At 42.8% G+C, this 21,545-nt stretch overlaps 1 protein-coding gene across 5 annotated transcripts in view; it reads right to left on the minus strand.

Annotated features, from left to right (window-relative positions):
- THRB (thyroid hormone receptor beta) overlaps positions 1 to 21,545 on the minus strand; it is a 283,184-nt gene that overhangs the window by 63,613 nt on the left and 198,026 nt on the right. For 2 of the 5 annotated variants that reach the window (XM_059664090.1, XM_059664086.1), the window contains exon 3: positions 10,016 to 10,079. The exons of the other annotated variants lie outside the window; for them this stretch is intronic. In XM_059664090.1, coding sequence (XP_059520073.1) covers positions 10,016 to 10,037 — 22 coding nt within the window. In that variant the 5' untranslated portion in view covers positions 10,038 to 10,079. The remainder of the gene's footprint in view (positions 1 to 10,015; positions 10,080 to 21,545) is intronic. 5 annotated transcript variants of the gene reach the window in all.

Here is a 21,545-nt window from a genome sequence, read left to right on the forward strand (position 1 = left end):
TTCTCTCTGAAATCAATACAAATATATAAAAAAGAGAGCACTCACGTTTATTGAGTGCTTGCTAGTGACAATGACTGTACCATATTACTTACTCATCTAGACTCTGTGCTTTTTTTCTTTTTTATCTCTGCTATTTCCCTAGACAGTGATTTTCAACCTTTCTTATCTAATGGCACACATAAACTAATTACTAAAATTCTGCTGCATACCAAAAAAGAAAATATATCTTTGCCAATCTGACAAAAAAAATAGGTGTAATTTTGATTCATTCACACCGGACAGCTACTGTTGTATTGGCTGTTGTCATTTTTTAATTTGACAATCTAAGGGAAAAGAGATCAGTGCCCCTGACTAAATAGTCAGGTATTGCATGTTTAAAAAATCACCAGCTGAAAATCGCCTAGAATCCAATATTGTAGATGCACTAATGTTAAATCTAATTAGAATTTTCTGTTGAAAAAACACTCAAAGAATTTACTAATGTTCTGATTTATGTCAATGATTTCTTGATCTAATTTGGTGCACAGTATCAAATGATTGAAATTCTCATGAATATTTTCATTATGCATTGAGTATGATAGGCTATTTTATATTCACTTACATAGACATCATTTTTGAAGAACGATTTTATAATAATACTGAAAGACGTTTTTGATTAAAGGCAGTGCCAGTAGTAATTGGAATTGTGACGGCTTCATTTATAGTTCTATTTAGCTAAATATTATAGGAGTATAATTCCTACTTAGAGTTGAGAAAATTAGAATACAGAATTTACTCATTCAAATAGCTCTTAACTTGAGGTCCATAAAAGTAGTACTGAGGAAAACTATAAGCAATTTATAAAGTTTGAAAAGGCCCAAGAGAAATTATCTCTCTATATAAAAGCTAAGTGACTGTTACAACTGAACGACCGGTTGCTATGATGCGCACTGACCATCAGAGGTCAGACGCTCAATGCAGAAGCTGCCTCTTGGTGGTCAGTGTGCTCCCACAGCCAACGTCCCACGGTCCCTCCCCCTGGCTGGTCCCGATCAACCTGATGGCTGGCCAGGCTGAGGGAACCCACCCTTGCATGAATTCATGCACCGGGCCTCTAGTACAATGATATGAGGCAACCTATGCCACTTTCATGAAAAATCTTATGCCTTCTGATTTAAAAAATACATATATATATCTACAGCAATTTTTCCATATATCTGTGCAGTATGGGAACATTGGTCATTTCATCCTGCTCATCAAATATATCAAATTATGTTTGTTCTTGATTACTAAAAATAGGCAATGAATTCTATTAAAAAATGCAGTTTGGCAGGTAAATGTTTGAAACCACAGGATTCAAGGGAGGTGGTGTTGGTGGGGAATAACAAGAGGGTCTTGGCAGAAAGATGAGAACCACAATTTGATGTTATATGAGTAGAATGGAATCTAATGATGGGAAACCAGTGGTTTTTGAAATGTTCTTTTTATTGGCAGCTGCAGGGGGAGCTGATGGTCCAAACACGTAAGTCCTCCGTGGTGACCTTGGGCATGTGACTTCACTACACTGGCTTTTGCCTGCTGATGTGTAAAATGTGAGGATTGGAGAAAACGACTCTCAGCTCAGCGTTAGCATCAAAACAAATGCATCTGCACTCTACCAGCTTGGGGGTTGGACTTGCACAGTAGTGTCCCTTCTACAGCACAGCCAAATTCTAGAGCAAGAATGTGGGAAAAAAGACTGGGGAAAAAAGCCAAGAGGGATAAAATAGGGGCCCGGGACTTTCCAGTTTGGGGTGGGGACGGGTGGCGGTGGCATAGAAAAATAACTCTTGGCTCACTGCAAACAAAATAACATGTTCTTCAGGGACTACATTTTTGTTGGGAAAAATTATTTTCAATCCTTTTGAAGGACCTTGCACCTACATATGTACAACTGCTATGGACTTTAGTGGCATGTGGGAGATTAGAGAGGATGATAGGTCCTGACAGAACCCTGGTAGGTTAAGGTTGTTATTTGTGTTAGAAGTTGGGGGAGAGATGTGCTGGGCAATTCTTGGTGACAACAGGCTTGAAGCAGTTCATCGGAATGGTGATGGTGTGATAATGGTGGTCAGTGATGATGACGGTAGTAGTAATGATGATGATGGTGGTGACAACTGAGGTGGGGTGGGGAACAGGAGATTAGGAGAAGCCAAAGATTGTGAAGAGTGGCTTCTTGGAAGAACTCAGGAGTTGTTGGTAAAGAAATCATTTCCTCCCCACAACTCTTCTGCTTCCATATTTCACCCTATAAAGCCTTGTTCTCTTAACATTTCAACTTCCTGGTCATGTGGCTGCAGCTCAAGTTTGGAAAGTGAAGTTCTTCTACAACTAATTGTCTTAGAGGCCTCGGGAGTTTTGAGAGAAGATTTTTACTAATCTGGGTGGATTTGGTAGGATTTCATTAACTTAGTCTTTTCATTAACAGTGTCTCTCTCAGGAGAACTTCAGGAAGTTAAAGAGACCGGGGAGGGATGGGAGAACAGAGACAATCAGATTGTAGGAGGCAAGTTTTCTTTAGGAAGACTATATGACAAGGTCTGATTCTATACTCACTCATATTATATAAACGGTCACTGTTCCTTCTGTTTTCTGTTCTTTTTGCTTTTGTGTTTAAAAAGAAGGGCTATATATTAGCTGTGCAGAAATTCTCGGTTTCCTTTATTTCCTCCTTGTTATGGTAGAAACTGGAGAAAATCTTGAACTGAGGTGCTGGTCTCCTCCCTTCCCCATACTGGACACCACAGAGTGACTTTCCCCCTCTTCTACCCATTTGTGGGTGACAAGAGAAAATATGTAAAAATTATAAACATTTATGGTTTTCCCTTGCCTTGCTTTCTAAGGTGTATTCCTTGGAGGAGAAATTCTGTTTATTTGCTGAGTGGGGTCTTAAAAGGGTTGGGGGACTTGGAGAAGGAGGTGAAGGGATTTAGAAGAACAAATTGGTAGTTACAAATAGTCCCAGGGATGTAATAAACAGCATAGAGACTGTAGTCAATAACATTATGATAACTATGTGTGGTGCCAGGCTGGTACTAGAAATAGTGGAGGGGATCACTTTGTACAGCATATGATTGTCTAACCTCTCTGTTGTACACCTGAAACTAATACCAAATAATTATAATATTGAAAGTAGAGTGTAATTGAAAAACTAGAAATTAAAATGAAAATAAAAAGGGATGTAATGGGAGCGGTGGGGAGAAGGTGCTATAATCTTCAAGGATATGAGCAGCTGGGGCTACCAGGTGAGAGCAGGGAGGATCCAAACTGGAGGGGGAGGGAAGCAGTGTGTGCAGCATCAACACACAAGGATTTTTAGCCTTTGGGATGAGGGGGAGAAGATTACATGAGGTTTCAGCAGTTACCATGAGGAGTGATCCGTGGGAGAGATGTCGGAGGAGGAATTTAAAGATTTTCAGTGTGATGTGTGTAGCAGCCTTGCTTCTGCCCTCAAGGCATTTCCAGGGAAGACTGATGTTTCCTTTCTAGCCTCCTTGCAGTGAGATTTTTAAACATTAATTTATTTTTATTGTTGAGAGTATTAAGATTATTTTTTAAAGACGTGACACCATGCTGAGGAGGGAGCTGCTTCGTGGGGTTAACTACCCAAGACATAGAATCAAAGATCCTTTTTGTCATTGGCTCCACCGACAAGCTAGCTATTTGGGCAACTTGGTAGTTTTCTTTCTCCAAAACTATTTGTGGCAACATATGTATTGTGCATAGATGGCTCTATGGAATTGAAGGCCACATTTTATTTTTGGCCACAACTGGGGAAACAGGAATTTGGAAGAAACTGAAACACGCCTCCAGATGCCCTTTCAGAATAATTACGCCAGGAGTGTGTCAATCAATATGAAGCCTCCCAGTCCTGGGGTAACATGGGAAAGGAAGCGGAGACCACGTCTGGCTTCGGTGGTTATGTCCTTCACAGGGGTAACCAGTACAAAGGCCTGGGCTTTGGCTGTCCTGACTTTGGGAGAAGGGACAGAAGAATTTCCAGGGTTTGCCTTCCCTGTCCCCAAAGGCTAGGACTGGGTACTGTGGGTGGATGGTTGGTGCATAAAAGGTAAATATGAGATTGTGTTTGTTGAGAAAATCTCTGACTTTAACTAGTCATTCCTGTGTTTAATAAAAAAGAACTACATACTGAAATAGAAATCTTAACTCTTTATAAAAAACCCACTGAATTCTGTTCCTCTGTACTTATAAGAACACATTTATAAGCTTGATAACAAAGACATAGATCATAGAATGACACCTCTATAGAGCTCACTATATACAAACTAAAAGCTTTGTATGTCAAAGAATGCCATGCTATCATGTTTACAACTTATTAGTAAGTGGTTCAAAATAAAAATTATGTAATAGATAAACATAATTGCTTCCTTTCCCATGTTACCCCAGGACTGGGAGGCTTTATGTAATTATGAAATAGAAAGAGAGAGGAAAAGAATTAAGCAAATGTGATAAAATGTTAACATTCGAGGGCTCTGGGTAAAGGATAGCTGGGAATTATTTGAATTAATCTTGCAACCTTTCTGTTATTAAGGAATTACTGCAAAAGAAGAAAAGATTTAAAAGGTCAAATATTACCATAAGCAAAAAGCAGAGGCAAATACTAAAATGTGAAAAGTATTTGTAATATTTGATAGATAATGAATTAATTTCTTAATATACAAATGACAAGAAAAAGGCAAATGGCACAATAGATTAGTTAGATGGACAGGTAAGTTACAAATGAAGACCTTTAAGTGGCCACTCAATGTTTGCATGTGTAGTCAAATTCATTATAAGTAAGAAAAATGTAAGTTTTAAAAAGTGTGCTAAAATTTTGCCTAATAAATACCCTCCTCAAAAATAAACTACCAAAAGCAAATCCAAAGTTGGAGAGAATATGATGGGTCCCTCAGCTGGCCAAGGATCTGGTGCAATTCAGCAACAGAAAAGGCTTATAGAGGTGTTCATGCCCCAAGAGCCAGCATTTTACTTAGTAGAATGTGATCCTGAGGAAATAATCAGAGGTGCAATGTGATGCACAATGCAGTTGGTTATAACAGTACTGACATAGCATTATATTAAAAGCTTAGCGGCCCTAACCCGTTTGGCTCAGTGGATAGAGCGTCGGCCTGGGGACTCAAGGGTCCCAGGTTCGATTCCGGCCAAGGGCATGTACCTTGGTTGCGGGCACATCCCCAGTAGGAGGTGTGCAGGAGGCAGCTGATCGATGTTTCTCTCTCATTGATGTTTCTAACTCTCTATCCCCTCTCCCTTCCTCTCTGTGAAAAATCAATAAAATATATTAAAAAAAAAAAAGCTTAGCGATTAGGGACTGTCTCATTGTACGATGACTCAGTAGCCACGAACGCAATTGTTTGTGGCATTTATTGACAATGGGAAATGTTAACGACATGTATGCTGCTAACATGATATGTTATAGTTGAGGGTGTCATTATTTTGCTGCCAACAACTTTTTGATCCCACGGAAAGACATTGTACTTAGGTTGCAGGACATGAGTGTAACTGTGATTCTCTTTCTGAAGGAATGGTACGGTCATTAGGGAGCAGCTGAAAAGCCCAAGGAACACTTCGAGGGTCACCTTTGAAAAATGACATGGGCTTTACAATAAGATACTGAGTTTCGCCAAATTAGATGTTTTGTTTGCCTCTGAAAAATTTGTCCAGTAGGATAGTCTTAAAACACAAATGACCTTGCTCCAGGGCACCCATTTCCTTTACACCAAGCATGTCAAACTCAGAGGCTAACACTCAAAGGCCAAATAAATGAGGCATGTGGCCCACTGGCCGCAAGTTTGACATGCTTGCTTTACATCAACCATCAACGCGCCCATGTCTTACTTTATGAAAGTGTGATTTATAAGCCTTCAAATGTTAAGTATAAATAATCTAATCTTAAAAGTAAGTGGAAGGAGAGCTAAAGATGAAATAGCCTTAATTTTCTCCTTTAATTGATAAGGATTTCAAAATCTAGATCAGTGATGGTGAACCTATGACACGTGTGTCAGAGGTGACACGCAAACTCATTTTTTTGGTTGATTTTTCTTTGTTAAATGGCATTTAAATATATAAAATAAATATCAAAAATATAAGTCTTTGTTTTACTATGGTTGCAAATATCAAAAAATTTCTGTATGTGACACGGCACCAGAGTTAAGTTAGGGTTTTTCAAAATGCTGACACGCCGAGCTCAAAAGGTTCGCCATCACTGCTCTAGATGGATTAGGTAACTTGCTTAGTTACTATCCTTAATCTATACTAATAAAAGCCTATGTGGTTGTGATGCCCTCATGCTGTAACTACTGATCACCAGGAGGCTGTGTGCGCAGCAGGCGCACGCGGATGGGTGGGGCGGCATGCGTGGCGAGGTGCGTGTAGGTGGGTGGGGACTTGAACCTGCGTGCATGGCGGGGAGGCAGGTACCACGGCTCCGCAAGGTAAGGCCGGGGGTCCTGCAGCTCCACACGGTGAGGCCTGGGGTCCTGCCAGCACAGCGGGTCTGGGTCTTGCACGATTTTGTGCGCTGGGCCCCTAGTATATAATAAATGACTCCAACATATAATAGAAAAACATAATATCCACAAAGGGGAACTGGACAATAAATGTGAACAACTGAGTTGCAGATGAAATGCAAGTGGGCAATAAACATGAAAATATTTAACCTAAAGGAATAATGGGAGATGCAAGTTTTAAAAAAACATCTTTGCAATTCTCCATTTTCCTTAACTCATGTCTCCATCCCAACAAGGAAGCAAACACTCTGAAGATGACCATGAAAGCACATGGGCAACAACAGAGAAAGCTCCTGTCACATCCTTGCAAACACCCCTCTCCTAGACCTGGAGTGCACTCAACAGTAATGCCCTGAGGAGAAAAAGACAACATCACAACAGGGCTCAACTTTGTATCATATATTAATTTCATGAAGCCAGGTTCAGTGCCAACATAATAGATCCTTGTTTCTGGCCTTTAGGAGTCTGAGTTCTTAGTTTCCTTTCCAACCACGGCCAAAAGCCTCAAACTTTGCTATTTAACATTTTAGGACAAACTCCTTTATGCTCTGAATCATGGTTTTATGCAAAGTAGAGCTCATTATAATGTCATAAATGTTAGTAGAATTCCCCTCAGATTATCTAGGAAGCAGCACTTAATTCTAGATTAATAAACTATATTAAGGCACTTTCTTACTTTCTTCTTTATAAATCAGTATTTTCAATGAGTTATTTCACACAGTCCTAATTTCAAATTAGTTTAAGAAAGCAGTAAGAAAATTTTGGCATGATCTAATTCCATCATAGCTGATATTAAGTAACCCCAGAAAATAATTTTCCATTTGCGTTTATACAAAATATAACTTTAATAAGCAGCGTGTCTGAGGTGGCTTTTTTATTCAAAAATGCTGGTCTTCTTAGTTTTAGGAAAAGAGATTCAATGTTCTTACTCCTGTTCATGTAAAATAATGGTTTTCTCTTCTTAAAGGTTAATTGGTTTTCTATACTGCATAACAATAATATTACCTATTACGTTTTTCAAAGAAGAAATTATGCATATTTGCCCTTTAAATTATGCTCCTAAAGCAAGGGCTTAGTTGCGACACGTTACAACTCTATTATGGTCTCCCCTTAGGTTTTAAAAATAAACATGTAGTACAAGACCACAGCAAAAGAGAGAGAAGAGGCACATTTTTTACTTCCTCTACAAACAAAGGAGTCTGAAGTGATAATTTTCTCAGCTGAATCCATTAACATACTGGGCATATGTGTGTATGGAGTAGATTCCTCTTGAAAATAGAACTACTGTTAGTTTCTACTCTAAGAAGCAAAGATGGAAAGCAAAAGCTCACTGGGAGGCAGCTGGGTTTCAACTCAGCCTGCAAGGAAAGCATTCGGCTTCCACAAGACTGGCTGAAAGCAGGCTTCGTCCAGAATTGTTCTGGAGCCGGCCCAGAGTCCTAGCTCAGTCCTGGAGATCAGCTGGCTTGGTCTTGGAGGTTCTGCTCAACAGTAAGATGTTTTGGACTATCTTGGACTCTAGAACAGGGGTCAGCAAACTCTAATCCTTGGGCCAAAGCTGGTTTGCTACCTGTTTTGTAAGTAAAGTTTTATTGAGACACAGACAAGCCCATTTGTTTATACATAGTCCACGGCTTTCCATGCTACAATGGCAGAATGGCCAAGTGTGTAAAGCCAGATATATCTACTATCTGGCCCTTAAAAAAAAGTTGCCGACCCCTGCTCTATAAGAATCTAGGATAGATGTTCAGTACCACATTCTATCTAGAACCAACCTCAAAGCAAACAAAAACCATTGGATCACCCACTTTTACACCAAGTTTTACTATGTTCATGTCTTAGGAGGGTGCGTTCTTTGAGATCATATCTTTGGAGGCTTTTTCAGGGGAGGGGGCAGATTATCAAGGGGTAGAGAGTCACCATGTGTCGAACTTGATCCCACACTGTCCTTGATCAGAGGGGCACTTTCTCTTGGTTTTCAGTACTGCTCTCGGCGCCTGTGTGCTCACACATGCCTGTGGCTGCAAAGACTTAGGCCACCACTCCTGGTTGAGATTCCCACTCAGAGCAGCAAACACATGGAGGCTTAGCTAAGCTTGATCTACACAAATTTCCCACTGAATGAGCTGGTTTATGACATAGAAAGTGTGAAATTTAAGTGGGGAAGAGGATTGGCCAGGTTGTCAATGGAATAGAAATGGGAGTAGGTACATTGTGATGGCTGTTTATGAGAAATGAGGCGAGAAGGTGATTCTGAGACCCTCACTTCATATGGGTGTGAAGCATTCTGACATTCTATCTTGTTGCACCAGGAACACAAGTGTAGATGGGTAGAGGCAGGGCAGTGATGCTGGGAGATAGAATGTAATGGTCATTGCATAAGGCTTGTAAACTTCCAGAAGCTGAGCAGCAACTTTCAGTTGCTTCAACTTCTCAGTGCTACTGGGGCATGAATTCTGGGAAGAATTGTCCTGTCCATTTAGTTTGTCACTGGGTGGGGAGGTGACATAAATAGATTATCAAAAGTGAGGGTGTACCCATGACACACAGAAGTCTATGGGTACTGCCCTCCTATCATAGTAACCGAAAGGACAGCCATGGCCTGGTGCTGGGCTGCAAGTTGGTTGCAGAGGTTGTAAACTGACAGCCCACGGTTGATTCCAGTCAGCAGACATTTTGATGGGCCCATGAGTTTTTAATATTTTTATACATTTATTGCTTACATTTACAATTGGGGGTATTTTATTTAAAACCTGGATTTTAACTTTTGAAAAGTCAACATCTCTGGACACACAGGGCTTCATCTCTGCTTGTCAGTGATTGCCTAGAGTGGAGGGCTGGCTTCTCTTCAGAGGGAAGAGTTTTGTTTATACACCCAATCTGTGTCAGGCCTTGGCATATCTGCCTGGTCCCTGGGGCTTTGGGTTTGCAAACCCTACGCTATGTGTTGCACAAATAAGTCGTGCTTTTGCAATCTTATGTCCCTCAGGGGTCATATTGTTGTTCCTCTGTCCCTTGCTAAGAGTTTCTAGCTCACTTTATCTTATGTGGTTGAATCATATTCCATTCTGATTCTACTGCTGAATGGAACAGACAGCCCACTCTGGGGAAGATGCCTGAACTCTGGTCTGTAAGTGTGAAGAGCTATTTATTACATTGATCTGAGTGAATGTAAAGAGTGTACTCAGTGGCGAGAGTGATCCTAGGATGGCTAAAAACTAGCCTTTGACAGTGAGTTCTCATTTCCTCCCCATCATGTCTGTGGTGATGACACATCTCATAGTTTCTGAAGATGAGAGCATATTTGTAGAGATGTATTCCTGGGATGCACTTGCATTTAATAACACTTGTTGGTTTGGAAATTATTGTTGCTAAGACTCTCAGGTTGGTCTTCTAGACACCTTATGTTCTCAATTAAGTGGAACAGAAACGGAGACACATCAAGAAAAATTAAAAAGCACAGATACCTGTCATACTGTTGGGAGTCATAGGTTAGTAATCATTCTGGACCCCTTTTTTCACTGACATCTCCTACAAAGAAAAAGACAAGAAAAAAACACCACAGGTTATAACCTGCATTTTCCATAACTCTTTTGTTCCAAACAATACCACATGTGTTAATCAGCAATTTGTTACTCTCAAGTCTGAACTGGGGAAGTTGAAGCATAGGGGCTAGGTCAGTGGTCGGCAAACTCATTAGTCAACAGAGCCAAATATCAACAGCACAACGACTGAGATTTCTTTTGAGAGCCAAATTTTTTTTAAATTTAAACTATATAGGTAGGTACACTGTTATTAACTTAATTAGGGTACTCCTAAGGCTTCGGAAGAGCCACACTCAAGGGGCCAAAGAGCCGCATGTGGCTCGCGAGCTGCAGTTTGCCGACCACTGGGCTAGGTGATGGGTGGAAGGAATTACATGTGAAGCAGAAAGAATCCAGGAACAGGGAAAGAAAATCTTATATTTAGTATTCTAGTACTTTAGTATGACTATACTATTACCATTACCATAGAATTAATAGTATATGACTATTACTATAGTACTTTAGTACTTAGTAAATTTAGTGCTATTTTCCCTAAAATGAGCTCTAGAGTTTTAAAATGTAATTTTAAAGTAGGCAGGTGTCTAGGGCCCATTGCATGGGGTCCTGTAACACACAATGTGGCAGAGAAGGTGCCCTCCAGAGCCAAGGCTGCGGCCTGGGAGAAAACAAAATCCCAAGAGCTTAATACTAAAGAAAGCTGAGCTGTTTTATTTGCCAGGAAAGGCAACAAATACAGCAAAGAGCCTCACTGAGTAGATCAGTGGGGAGGAGGGTTGGCGCAATGTGTTAGAAGGGGGAGGGGGGCTATGCTGATGAAAGACTGGCAATGAACTTGGCAATGAACTCTGTCCAGGAAGGGTGAGGCACAGGTCTGCATGTCACTGGATAGAACAGGTCGGGAAGTCTTTGGCTAGATCCAGTGAGGGCCCTTCAAAGTTGATGGTTCTTTAACAGCTTGAATATTTCAGCATCAATGACTGACCAGGAGAATGACATTCAGTTTAGGCTCCTAGGCAAGTGCTCCTGAAATGGAGAATATGCCTCTTACATGAGCCATTTATTTGGTTGGTCAGTGGAGAGGCCTCGATTAAGAGCCTACTATGTTCAGCCTTGGCTTTATCCAAAGATAGCACTCCAGCCTGTCTACCAGGGGCTTCCAATCTAAGAGAGGGAGAGAACCACACTAAAAAACAGATGCAAAAGTGTATATATGTTTTCCCTTAAGTGTCTCGTCAGAGAAGACAGGGACACAGAGGAAGCAGAGGCCATTTCTACCTGGGGTAATCTGGAGAGGCTTCCCAGTGGAGGTGACCCTGGACCCAAAGGCTTTTCTTTTCAGCAGGCCTCCCCCCTGTCATGATTTAATGCTCTATTCTCACCCCGACACTCCTGAGGCACATGGGCTACTCTGCAAGAATGAGCCTTGTGTAGGAAAACGGGAAACTCCTTTAAATCATGTAGCTTTCAAGCAAGGGAGTAAAATGATCAATTTAAGTTTGTAAAGCTTCCCAGCGGCTGCTGAGTGAAAGCAGACCAGAGAGGGGGCCACAGCAGGGAGGAGGGGGGTGGGAAGAGACGAAGGTGGCCAGTGGTGGCAGTGGAGGTGGTGAGCAGAGGGGGAGGGGATCAAGTGACTTATAGGAGGAGGAAATACGAAGACAGTGATGAATGTGCTGTGAGCATTTAATACCGGAATAAACACCCAGGATGCAAATAGGTTAAGACCACAGGCTCTCAGTCCTCAAGGGATTTACAATCCATTTTACAAACTGGCTGAAAAGGCAGAACTATTGGCAAGGAGCAGTTAAAAATACAAGCCAGGATGCCATGGGCCAAGGGGCGGTGCTGAGACACTCAGGGCTGAGCCTGCCTCCGGAATGAAAGGTGTGGCTCACAAACAACGTTAAGAGCAAAAGGGACAGCAGCTTGGCACAGGATATATGATCTGGGGTGGGGAGGGAGCAGGCACTGGCAAAGAATGAAGCTGCACATGTTGTTTCGGGCCCCATGGTAGAGTCTTGAAGGGTTTGCTATCGAAGTTGGACTTGATCCTGTGGGAAACGGGGAGCCATGGAAGGTCCTAAGGGCATGACCCTATTTGAGAAAGATCACTCTGCCAGCGTGTGGAGGAGGCTAACCCTCTGGGGGCACCTCTGCGTGGAATCCTTGCTGTTTTTCTGACTTCATGTTCAAGGTCAAAAAGCCAGATCGACAAGGCCCACAGAGAACACCCCAACTCCGTCTGGTAAAGCTCCAGTGCACTCGCCCTGATGGCACGCCCGTCATCCCTGTGTGTTTCCATTTTCCCCACAGAAACTACAACATGGAAGGGTCAACTGTAAAAATGACCCCTTTCAAAAACTCTCCATATGGACCTACTGAGTCATTGCTTAGACAGTCCGTACCTAATGAAAGTGAAACACTGCGCCCTGTCCCCACTGGGCCATCGCCACTGCTCTGCCTATGGCATCTGGAAACGCAGCTGGTGAAGGCAAATGGCTGTCCTTTCAGTGGGCCACACCCACGCTAGGAGAGCAAAGGGCTTGTGGAACTCTGCTGGGTGCCTCTTGCCCCCACTTTGAAAAGCACCTCTTTCCCTCCTAGAGTTTCCTTTCCATCCCCTCCCTCTCAAAGGGAAACACCTCTTCCCATCAAACCTTTCACCCTGACATTCGGGAAACATTTTTAAGAACAAGTTCAATCCCAGACATGGAGGAGAGACTGGACTGGAGTCATTCCAGGTGGTTTGGAGTCTAGGCTCAGTAGTTTGGCTGTCTTGAACACGAACAGGTTGTTTTATTCCCTGAGCCTCATCTGTAAAGTGAAATCACAGTTCCCACCCTTTAGGTTACCATGGGGACCAAGGCAATTTGAAAATGCTTTGTAAATTTAAAAGTAGTTATTGGAATATTTCTTCATTATTATAGTTACTGTTATGATCTCCTCATCTCCTGACCAGCCTCAATCATCCCTAAGGATGGGCAATTGGAGCTATGATCTGGCCTCTACTTCGAAGGGTCCTGAGGTGGTTTAAAGACTCATAGCAGCACAGAAGCTGACTGCCTAGACCAGTGGTCAGCAAACTGTGGCTCGCTAGCCACATGTGGCTCTTTGGCCCCTTGAGTGTGGCCACGAAGTATCAACCGCACTGTACGTGTGCGCCCACACGTGGTATTTTGTGGAAGAGCCACACTCAAGGGGCCGCAGTTTGTCGACCACTGGCCTAGACCCATCACTACACCAAGATAAAATGGAGGTGGAATTCCTCCCCTCCCCACTGCCATTCTCCTCTTCTAAGACTGAATTTTATGTTGTTGTTGTTGTTTTTAATTCCCCCCCTTTTAAGGTTACCTTTCATGCTCATTTAAATTTGTTTTGAGGGGCAAGGAAGATTGGGCACACAGATGAACGTGCACCCAATTTTATAGCATCCTTAATGCAGTGGAGTTGTCCTTGCCTGCGGTTTTTGCATTTTAATAGTAAATCTAACATCCAAGGAAGTGAATCTATATATATAATAGCCTAAGCGACTGTTCCAACTAGTTGAAAGAATGACTGGTCGACTGGTTGCTATGACATGCACTGACCACCAGGGGGTAGGCGCTCAATGCAGGAGCTGCCCCCTGGTCGTCAGTGAGCTCCAACAGCCAACCTCCCACGATCCCTCCCCCCTGGCTGGCCGACCCCGATCAGGACTGGGTAAGACTCCCTGATCAGCTCTGATCACTGGCCAGGCCGAGGGACGCCACCTGTGCATAAATTCATGCACCAGGACTCTAGTATATAATGGTTGAATTTCTGATGATGGCAATAATTTTGAGAACTCAAAGAAAAGAGATAAGGTATACTCAAATCATACCACGCTATAATCCACCTTTTCCACTGGTAAAACTAACCCTTTTTGGGTTAGTATAAAAAATAAGAACAATTTTTTAAAGCCAGCACAATTAGACGGATGAGGCTGGTTGAAAAGGAACCTATGACTCTGAGTTAATAAACATGGAAACATAGTAGGAAACATAGCCTTGTGCTGTGGCTCAGTGTTAGTCCTAGTGGACCCCCTCCTAGAGCAGAAGGCAGGGTCGGAATTCCTCTGTCGGGGATGGTGGGAAACTAGGGTCCCACATAAAAGACATTAGCAAATGACTATCGAATGGCAAAGCTATAATTTGCGTTTCAGATTTTCGGTAGTCACTGTGTTTTGCCTTGAGGGAGTGAGACAATACAACCAGGATCTGTGGTTGAAATTGAGCTTAATTTGCTGTGGCTGATTATTTTGTTCTTAATCATTGCAAAATGATTAATCTTTACTCCTACCCCACCCACCCCTTTTACTTCAAGCTCAACAACTTCATGATGGAGCTCATTTCCACTCTTTATCATAACCCATGTCCATGCCACATCATTATCCCCTTCTCTCCCTCTCCCCTTCTCTTTTTCCTTCTCTATTCAGGCAAAGTCACCATGGCATGGAAAGAGTGTGGGCCCAGCCACTGACCAACAGAATGACACAAGGGATGGTAAGAGCCATGGGTTGCTTTCCCAAGCTATCAATATGTATAAGGCCATTCACTACACAGTGGAATGCATGAATTAAATAGGATAGGTGCACTTGACACATAGCATTCTTCCATCCTCGTGTGCAGGGTTCTGGGGCTGCAGCCTGAGTAAGTTCCTGTTTCTGCTTTGAGGACTAGGTTAGCAGTGGGAGGGGGGGCTCTTGGGGCCAGAGTGGGCTTTAAAACAAACACAAAAGCCCCTGTGAACATAAAGCAATCTGCTGCCACATCTAAGTTATTGGCACACTGAGTGAAACTTGGAACAATTTCTAGCCACATAACACAGTGACGGAAAAGTCAAGAAAAAACCAACCAGTAAAAGTTTTATGAGACCAACGGTAAAAGAATCAGACTGAGTGCCTGCTCTGTGTATTTTCCTTGTAGCTACCTTTTCTCTACAGGTGGACTATCATGTCGGAATGTTTCTAAGAAATGGTAACTAGCCCTAGCTGGTTTGGCTCAGTGAATAGAATCGGCCTGCAGACTTAAGTGTCCTGGTTTCAATTCCGGTCAAGGGCACATGCCTGGGTTGCTGGCTCAACCCCCAGTGTCTGGTGTGCAGGAGGCAGGCAATTTATGATTTTCTGTCATCATTGATGTTTCTGTCTCTCTCTCTCCATTCCTCTCTGAAATCAATAAAAATCTGTTTGAAAAAAGAAAAGAAATGGGAGCTAGTCTCTTTAGAGAAAGCAGATGGGTGCCTTAGAAACAACTTAACAGATGCCCTGTTGGTCAAAGCAAGTAGTTAAAACTGACTCTACTGACACCTGGTGGAGAGTAGGGTAGCTTTCCTGTGCCAAAGAAAATAAAAGTGTGTGTGGTGCGGTGTGATGTGGTGGTGTGTGTGTGTGTGTGTGTGTGTTTCGAAGGGGATAGAAACACATTCATCATGTCCGGGGAGTTAAATAACTCTGGAGGAATGAGGGTGTTACACAGAACCACCAGATGCCTGAATATATAATTGTGGTTAGATGACTCACTGAAACACGTGCATGAAAAAAACAAACAAACAAGAATGTGAAAATAAAACGTTAGGAGTAAAGCAAATAACTTATTACTGACTTCTCAAAAGTGTTTGCTGATGAATAAGACAACAACAAAGAACCCACTCTTGCCCCCAACCCTGGACAGCGTCATGAGAAAAGACTCTAGCACCTGATCACTTGAAAGAGCTATCTACATCCCAGGATGCTGCCTCCTCCAGACTGAGCTAATGCTTTGCTGCCTTTAGAATCCGCAGTGAGCTCATTGCAGATTTTCAATTCTGGGATAAAAAGAAGAATCTTCCTAAAAAGGTGTTGGGAAGACTGCTTTGCCCCTAAAATTCCTTGAAGATGAAATAAAATTCTTCTGGTAAATATAGTTATAACTGGTTATTACTTTAATGCCAAGTACTGGGCGGGGGAGGGAGACTACAGTGCAGAGAGTCCCTACAGAAATATACTTCATAAACTTTACACGGTCTCCATTTTCCGGTCATTGGCTTCTTGTTCGACACTGTTTGAAGAAGGTCCCTTTGGCTAAGTTTACTGGCAAATTTCTATGGTTCCCTGTGAGGTGTTATGTACATACTACAGCACACACACAGACTAGATTTAGTCTTTCAATAATCTGCTTTAAGGGTGATTTTCAGGAATGCACCGGAGCAATTATTAACCCAAGTTTGTAAGAATTAACCCATTGTGTTTAGGTGATAAAGGGATGGGACACCAAATGAGAATTTAGGATATTATTATTATTTTTTTAATCAAAGGAACCATAGTTAAGGGATGAATTAGGGAGTTGGGCTGAGTAGATCTAGGTATGAAGGTTAAGAAAAAAAGAAGAAGCCTGTAAAAGATTCATGTATTTACAATTTTCTTACAGTTTTCTCCCTGACATTTAAGTTAAATTTAGAATATATATATATTTCCTTAAATGTTCTGGCTCTACATGATTATGACCAGAAAGTGTACAGTTAAAATATATACTTCCTCCTGGTGTCAGTGATTCTAGAATACTGACATTCCCAACTTTCTCAATCCATGTCACCCTCAGTATTTCAGTAATTTTCTTTCACAGTCAAAGGAAATACTTAAATATTGTATTTATTAATGAATTAGGTCCAAATAGCCTAATCGTGTTTGTGTGATGTCTGACAGTTATGTGTTTCCCTCAAAATTTAAACACATTCCTATGGGTTTGCTGTGACACTCCCAGGGTGCCTTGGTACAGAGTTTGGGCACTATGGCTGTAAGAGTTTGGGAAATCAGTGAAAAGTTCAAAGGTGTGGTTTACATGATCGTATTTTGGTACCATTGTAATTAGTAGTTATTAATAATAGGAAATGAGCAAAGGGAAGATCAGATATTATAAGCATGGCCATTTGGGCAGCTTCACCAGGAAGCTGCAACTTTACACCCAGGGAACCACCGATCCACTCCTGCAGATCACTGGAGGAAGGGACTGGACAAAGGGTAAGATAGGTGCAATGAGTCAGGGTGATATAGGGCAGGCGCCTGTCAGTTAAACCTGGAAACAAAGGTAACTGATTAGAAGGGTTGAGATCCCTGCAAGTCCATGAAAATTTGAGAATACATAAATCCCCCAGAAAAAGGAGCTCTTGTCTTTCCTGGTTCTTGTGGCTCTTTTGCATTCGCTCATGTTCCCTCCATAGTCATGTGGACCCCCACATGCAACGGACTGATGGAGCAGCTGGAAACACGAACTAAGCTAGCCTGATGCCCCAACATGGAATGGAAACTCTGGGCAACAGCTTTAATTCTAGCCCTTCCAAAGACACAGCTGGTGGGATGAAGGGAAACGAGACCTTGGAAACCAGGGATTTAACTCCTTGCAAATAAATGCCACTCATTCTCCTGTGCAAGTCTCAGAAAATTCTTTTTCTCATGACATTGCAAGAAACCTACTTCAACCAGCAACTGGTGGGGATGAAGAGAGCTCCCACTAATATCAATTCCCCCTCTTACTCTTTGTGAGACCATGCCCATATAATTTTACCTTTTAGCTTCATACAGCTAAGTGAGTCAGCCGGCCTTACTATTTTGGAGAATAAGAGAATGAGACACAGAGAAGCTTTGCAGGATATAAGCTAGTCTTTGGAATAAATAATACTTGACCATCATTCAGAATTTCCTCATGAGCTCCTATCATTTGGGGAGGTTGCGATAAAGTCTCTAAAAAGTAAAAGAACCCAGCCCTTGCACCATCTAAGGAGGGGGATGCAATAAGTCCCATTAGCACTGGGAATTATAGGATTGCCCAAAGGTAGTCAAGAAGTTGGCCTGATACTATTATCTTAGGTGAAAATCTGACAAATAAGCATGAAATGTTTAATATGCCAGAATACTTAAATGAGTAGATCTATAAATGACAGCTTGCCTGCTTTTCCATCCTGTTCTGTTCTCAAACTTGGGCAAGCACCTGTTAAGTCTTGTTAAATCAGATTGCTAGGCTCCACCCCCAGAAATTCTGATTTAGCCAGTTTGCAGGTGGGGGTGGGTGGGTGAGTCTGAGTTTCTGTATTTATAACAAGTTCCCAGGTGATCTGACTATCTATACTCTCCAGGAATCACATGTTAGGAGCTATAGCCTAAGCCAGGGGTGGGCAAACTTTTTGACTCAAGGGCCACAATGGGTTCTTAAACTGGACCGGAGGGCCAGAACAAAAGCATGGATGGAGTGTTTGTGTGAACTAATATAAATTCAAAGTAAACATCATTACATAAAAGGGTACGGTCTTTTTTTTCAATAGTTTTATTCATTTCAAACGGGCCGGATCTGGCCCGTGGGCCGTAGTTTGCCCATGGCTAGCCTAAGCCATGGGGGAACATGTTAGAGCAGCGGTTCTCAACCTATGGGTCGCGACCCCTTTGGTGGTCAAATGACCCTTTCAAAGAGGTTGTCTAAGACCATCCTGCAGATCAGATATTTACATTACGATTCATAACAGTAGCAAAATTACAGTTATGAAGTAGCAACGAAAATAATTTTATGGTTGGGTCACAACACGAGGAACTGTATTTAAAGGGCCAGAAGGTTGAGAACCATTGTTTTAGAGGAACTTAGGTGCCATGTTGGTCAGCTACACCTGTTGCTGGGCTGGCATCCATACTTCTTTCCAAGGCATAGTCATCCCTGTCTAGAACATTACCAGTGAAAAGGTGATGCCAAGGCACCAGGCTCTGTTGGTGAACAGTTACCTTCTCAGAAGGCCATTTGCATTTAAGTGGGCACCCTTGAATTTGAGATACTCAGGTCCTCCAGTAATAAATGACAATGCAACACAATATATGCAGAAGTTCTACATTTTCAAAGAGGTTGGCTTTGCACTCTGCTAACATAAGTTTGGGGCACAGTCATGGAGGCTGTAGAAAAAGTGGTACTTAATTCACAGGAGGGAGTTCACGGCAGAATCAGCAGAGGAGACTTGCTCCCCATCTCTAGGGCTGGGCTCAGGCATGTGTACCTCGAAAAGGCCTCCCTGCTGATCCTATTGAGAACTTCTACTCGTGAAAGAAGCTCTTCAGAATGAGCACGAGTGTGGGGATAGGTCCCCCCTGCTACTCTCTTACCCGCTGCTATGCGTCCACATGCATGCTCATTGGTTGGATTCACTGCTGTCTTATGTTCTGTTTGAGTTCTACAGGCCTGCAGAAAAGTTTCTTCCCCTGCCTCTTCCTTGGGTAGTAGCAAAATCACAGCTAGTGTGGTTTATCCAAAGTACATTGCTAATTAAAAACCATTGGCTACACATTGGAGAACACATTTAAAAAGTGGCATCTTCACAGTACCAGCAGGTCCCTTGCACCTTGTCAGTGGAACTTCTGTACTCAACTCACACTCACCCTCCTCTCCTGCCTTATGTTTTTATTTTCTTAGAGGAGGGTGGTCCCCAGGTCAGTAACATCAGCATCACCTGGGAACTCTTTTTGGAAACGGAGATGCTCAGGCTCAGCTCAGACCCACTGAATCAGAAGCTCTGTGGGTGGGGCGCAGCGGTCTGTGTTCTAACAAGCCCTCCAGTATGACCCCGATGCATGCTGGGGTTCGACAACCAGTGATTTATAGTATCTCTGCACTTCCCTGCTCATTGCATCGATGAGAAGGTCTTCCAAAGGTGGGGACCGCTCCTTTCCTCTCCCCACCAGCTGGCCCAGTGATCAGAGCAGAGCAGGTACTCAGGACACATTTGTTAGTTACTGAAGCTGGGGCAGCTCTACTTCATCATGTGTAGATAAACACTCCCCCTGCGTTATCGACGCTGCATCTAAACCATTTCCCTTCTCATGGGTTGAATTTTTCATATTTACAAATCAGCTTTTTGTAAATCCTCTTGAGTTTTTTTTACATTCCTTTGACCCCAGGAAACCAAAAACAAGATGCAATGTTTTAGCTGGTGTCTGTTTCCTGCTAGGGGAAAGGGCTTTTCTACACGATGATGATTATTTTTGTGTGTAGGCATTAGAAATATGTTATTGATAGTTTCCCTGGTTTGAACTTATTTACCAAAACTCATATTCCTTATTTCATCACCCTGAACATTTTTTGCAGCCTACTTCCAGCATCATAATTATTTTCTGAACAATAGAACGAGATTGCTGATTCATGTTCGGCTCACGGCTCCAAGCATCTTTTTTTCTGCTGTACTTGTGCCCGTGCAACACAATGATGGTCTATTCATCCCTCTGAATTAGAAATGCCAACAGCTCAGATATGCAACTGAAAGGTGCCCCTCCCTTTCGTTTATTTAAAGCCTTCCCACAAATAACACATTTTGAAATATTATACGGCATTCACTTGGAGCCATTTCGCTTGGGCAAGGACCGTTAGAGCTTAGCATTTTATCAGTAGATCCTCAAACAATGCTTGGCACACTGTAACTATAATTCTCAAAAAATTGTTTGAACAAATCACATACCCACTTCCAGCTTTATACTTCTATTCCGCCCTGTCGCTGTAGGGAGAAAGCCTGGCTCTCCCATTCAGAGGTTGAGGTTTGGATCCAAGCCAAAGAATGGGAGCGGATTCCTCAAGGTGTGTGTGGAGGTCCAGGTGGGCTCCATCCAGCCCCATCCCGGTTGGAACACTGTCTGCAGGGCCCATTCTGGCCTTGCCGTGGCAGTGAGATATCTGGTTGCCTCAAAACAGCCTTGCCAATAAGCTTTGCCAATGGGCAGACTGGGCCAGCTGAGGTTTTTGTTTCCCAGCTGCAAAGTCAAACAGGTGGGACTGCCGAGTGCTCCTAAAACTCTCATGGTCAACCTGAGCTGCACATACAAATCGCCTGGGCAGCTTCACAACGTCTCAGTGCCCAGGCTGCACCCAAACCAATTAGTGTTTTGTAGCTCAGGCCTCAGTTTTGTAAAGCTGCCCAGGTGATTCGGATATGCTGCCAAGGTTGAGAACCACTGCCCTAAAGTGGCCTCTAAGATGATATCTGGGCTGCCTCCCTATTCTGGTCTGGCTCCCCTCTGATCTCTTCTCTCATGTCGGTCAGAATGGTCCCCTGAGAATATAATTTAGTGCATGGCAGTTGCAGCTCAAAACCTCGCCGTGGCTTCTATGATCTGCCCCACTGGCTTCTCTGTCGTGATCTCCTGCTTTTCACCCCATTTCAGCTTCACCAACCTCCTTGCTATTCCTCTAACATGTCATCTGTGCCCCCAGCAGAGGGTCTTTGCAGTGCTAGTGTCCAAGAAATGCCCGTCCTGCAGACACTGCTCAGGTCGCTCCCTCTCCTCATGAGACTTGCAAACCTTAACTTCTTGGGGATGCCCACCTTCACCATCCCTGTGTGTCTGGACCTGCCAGCCGCTGTGCACCGGCCTTTCTAAGGCCCCTTACCCAGCTCCACCCTTTCTTGTCCCCACAGTATGCAGCATCTTTGAACC

The sequence above is a fragment of the Myotis daubentonii genome, chromosome 14 (assembly GCF_963259705.1).
Source record: "Myotis daubentonii chromosome 14, mMyoDau2.1, whole genome shotgun sequence".
NCBI lineage: Eukaryota > Metazoa > Chordata > Mammalia > Chiroptera > Vespertilionidae > Myotis > Myotis daubentonii.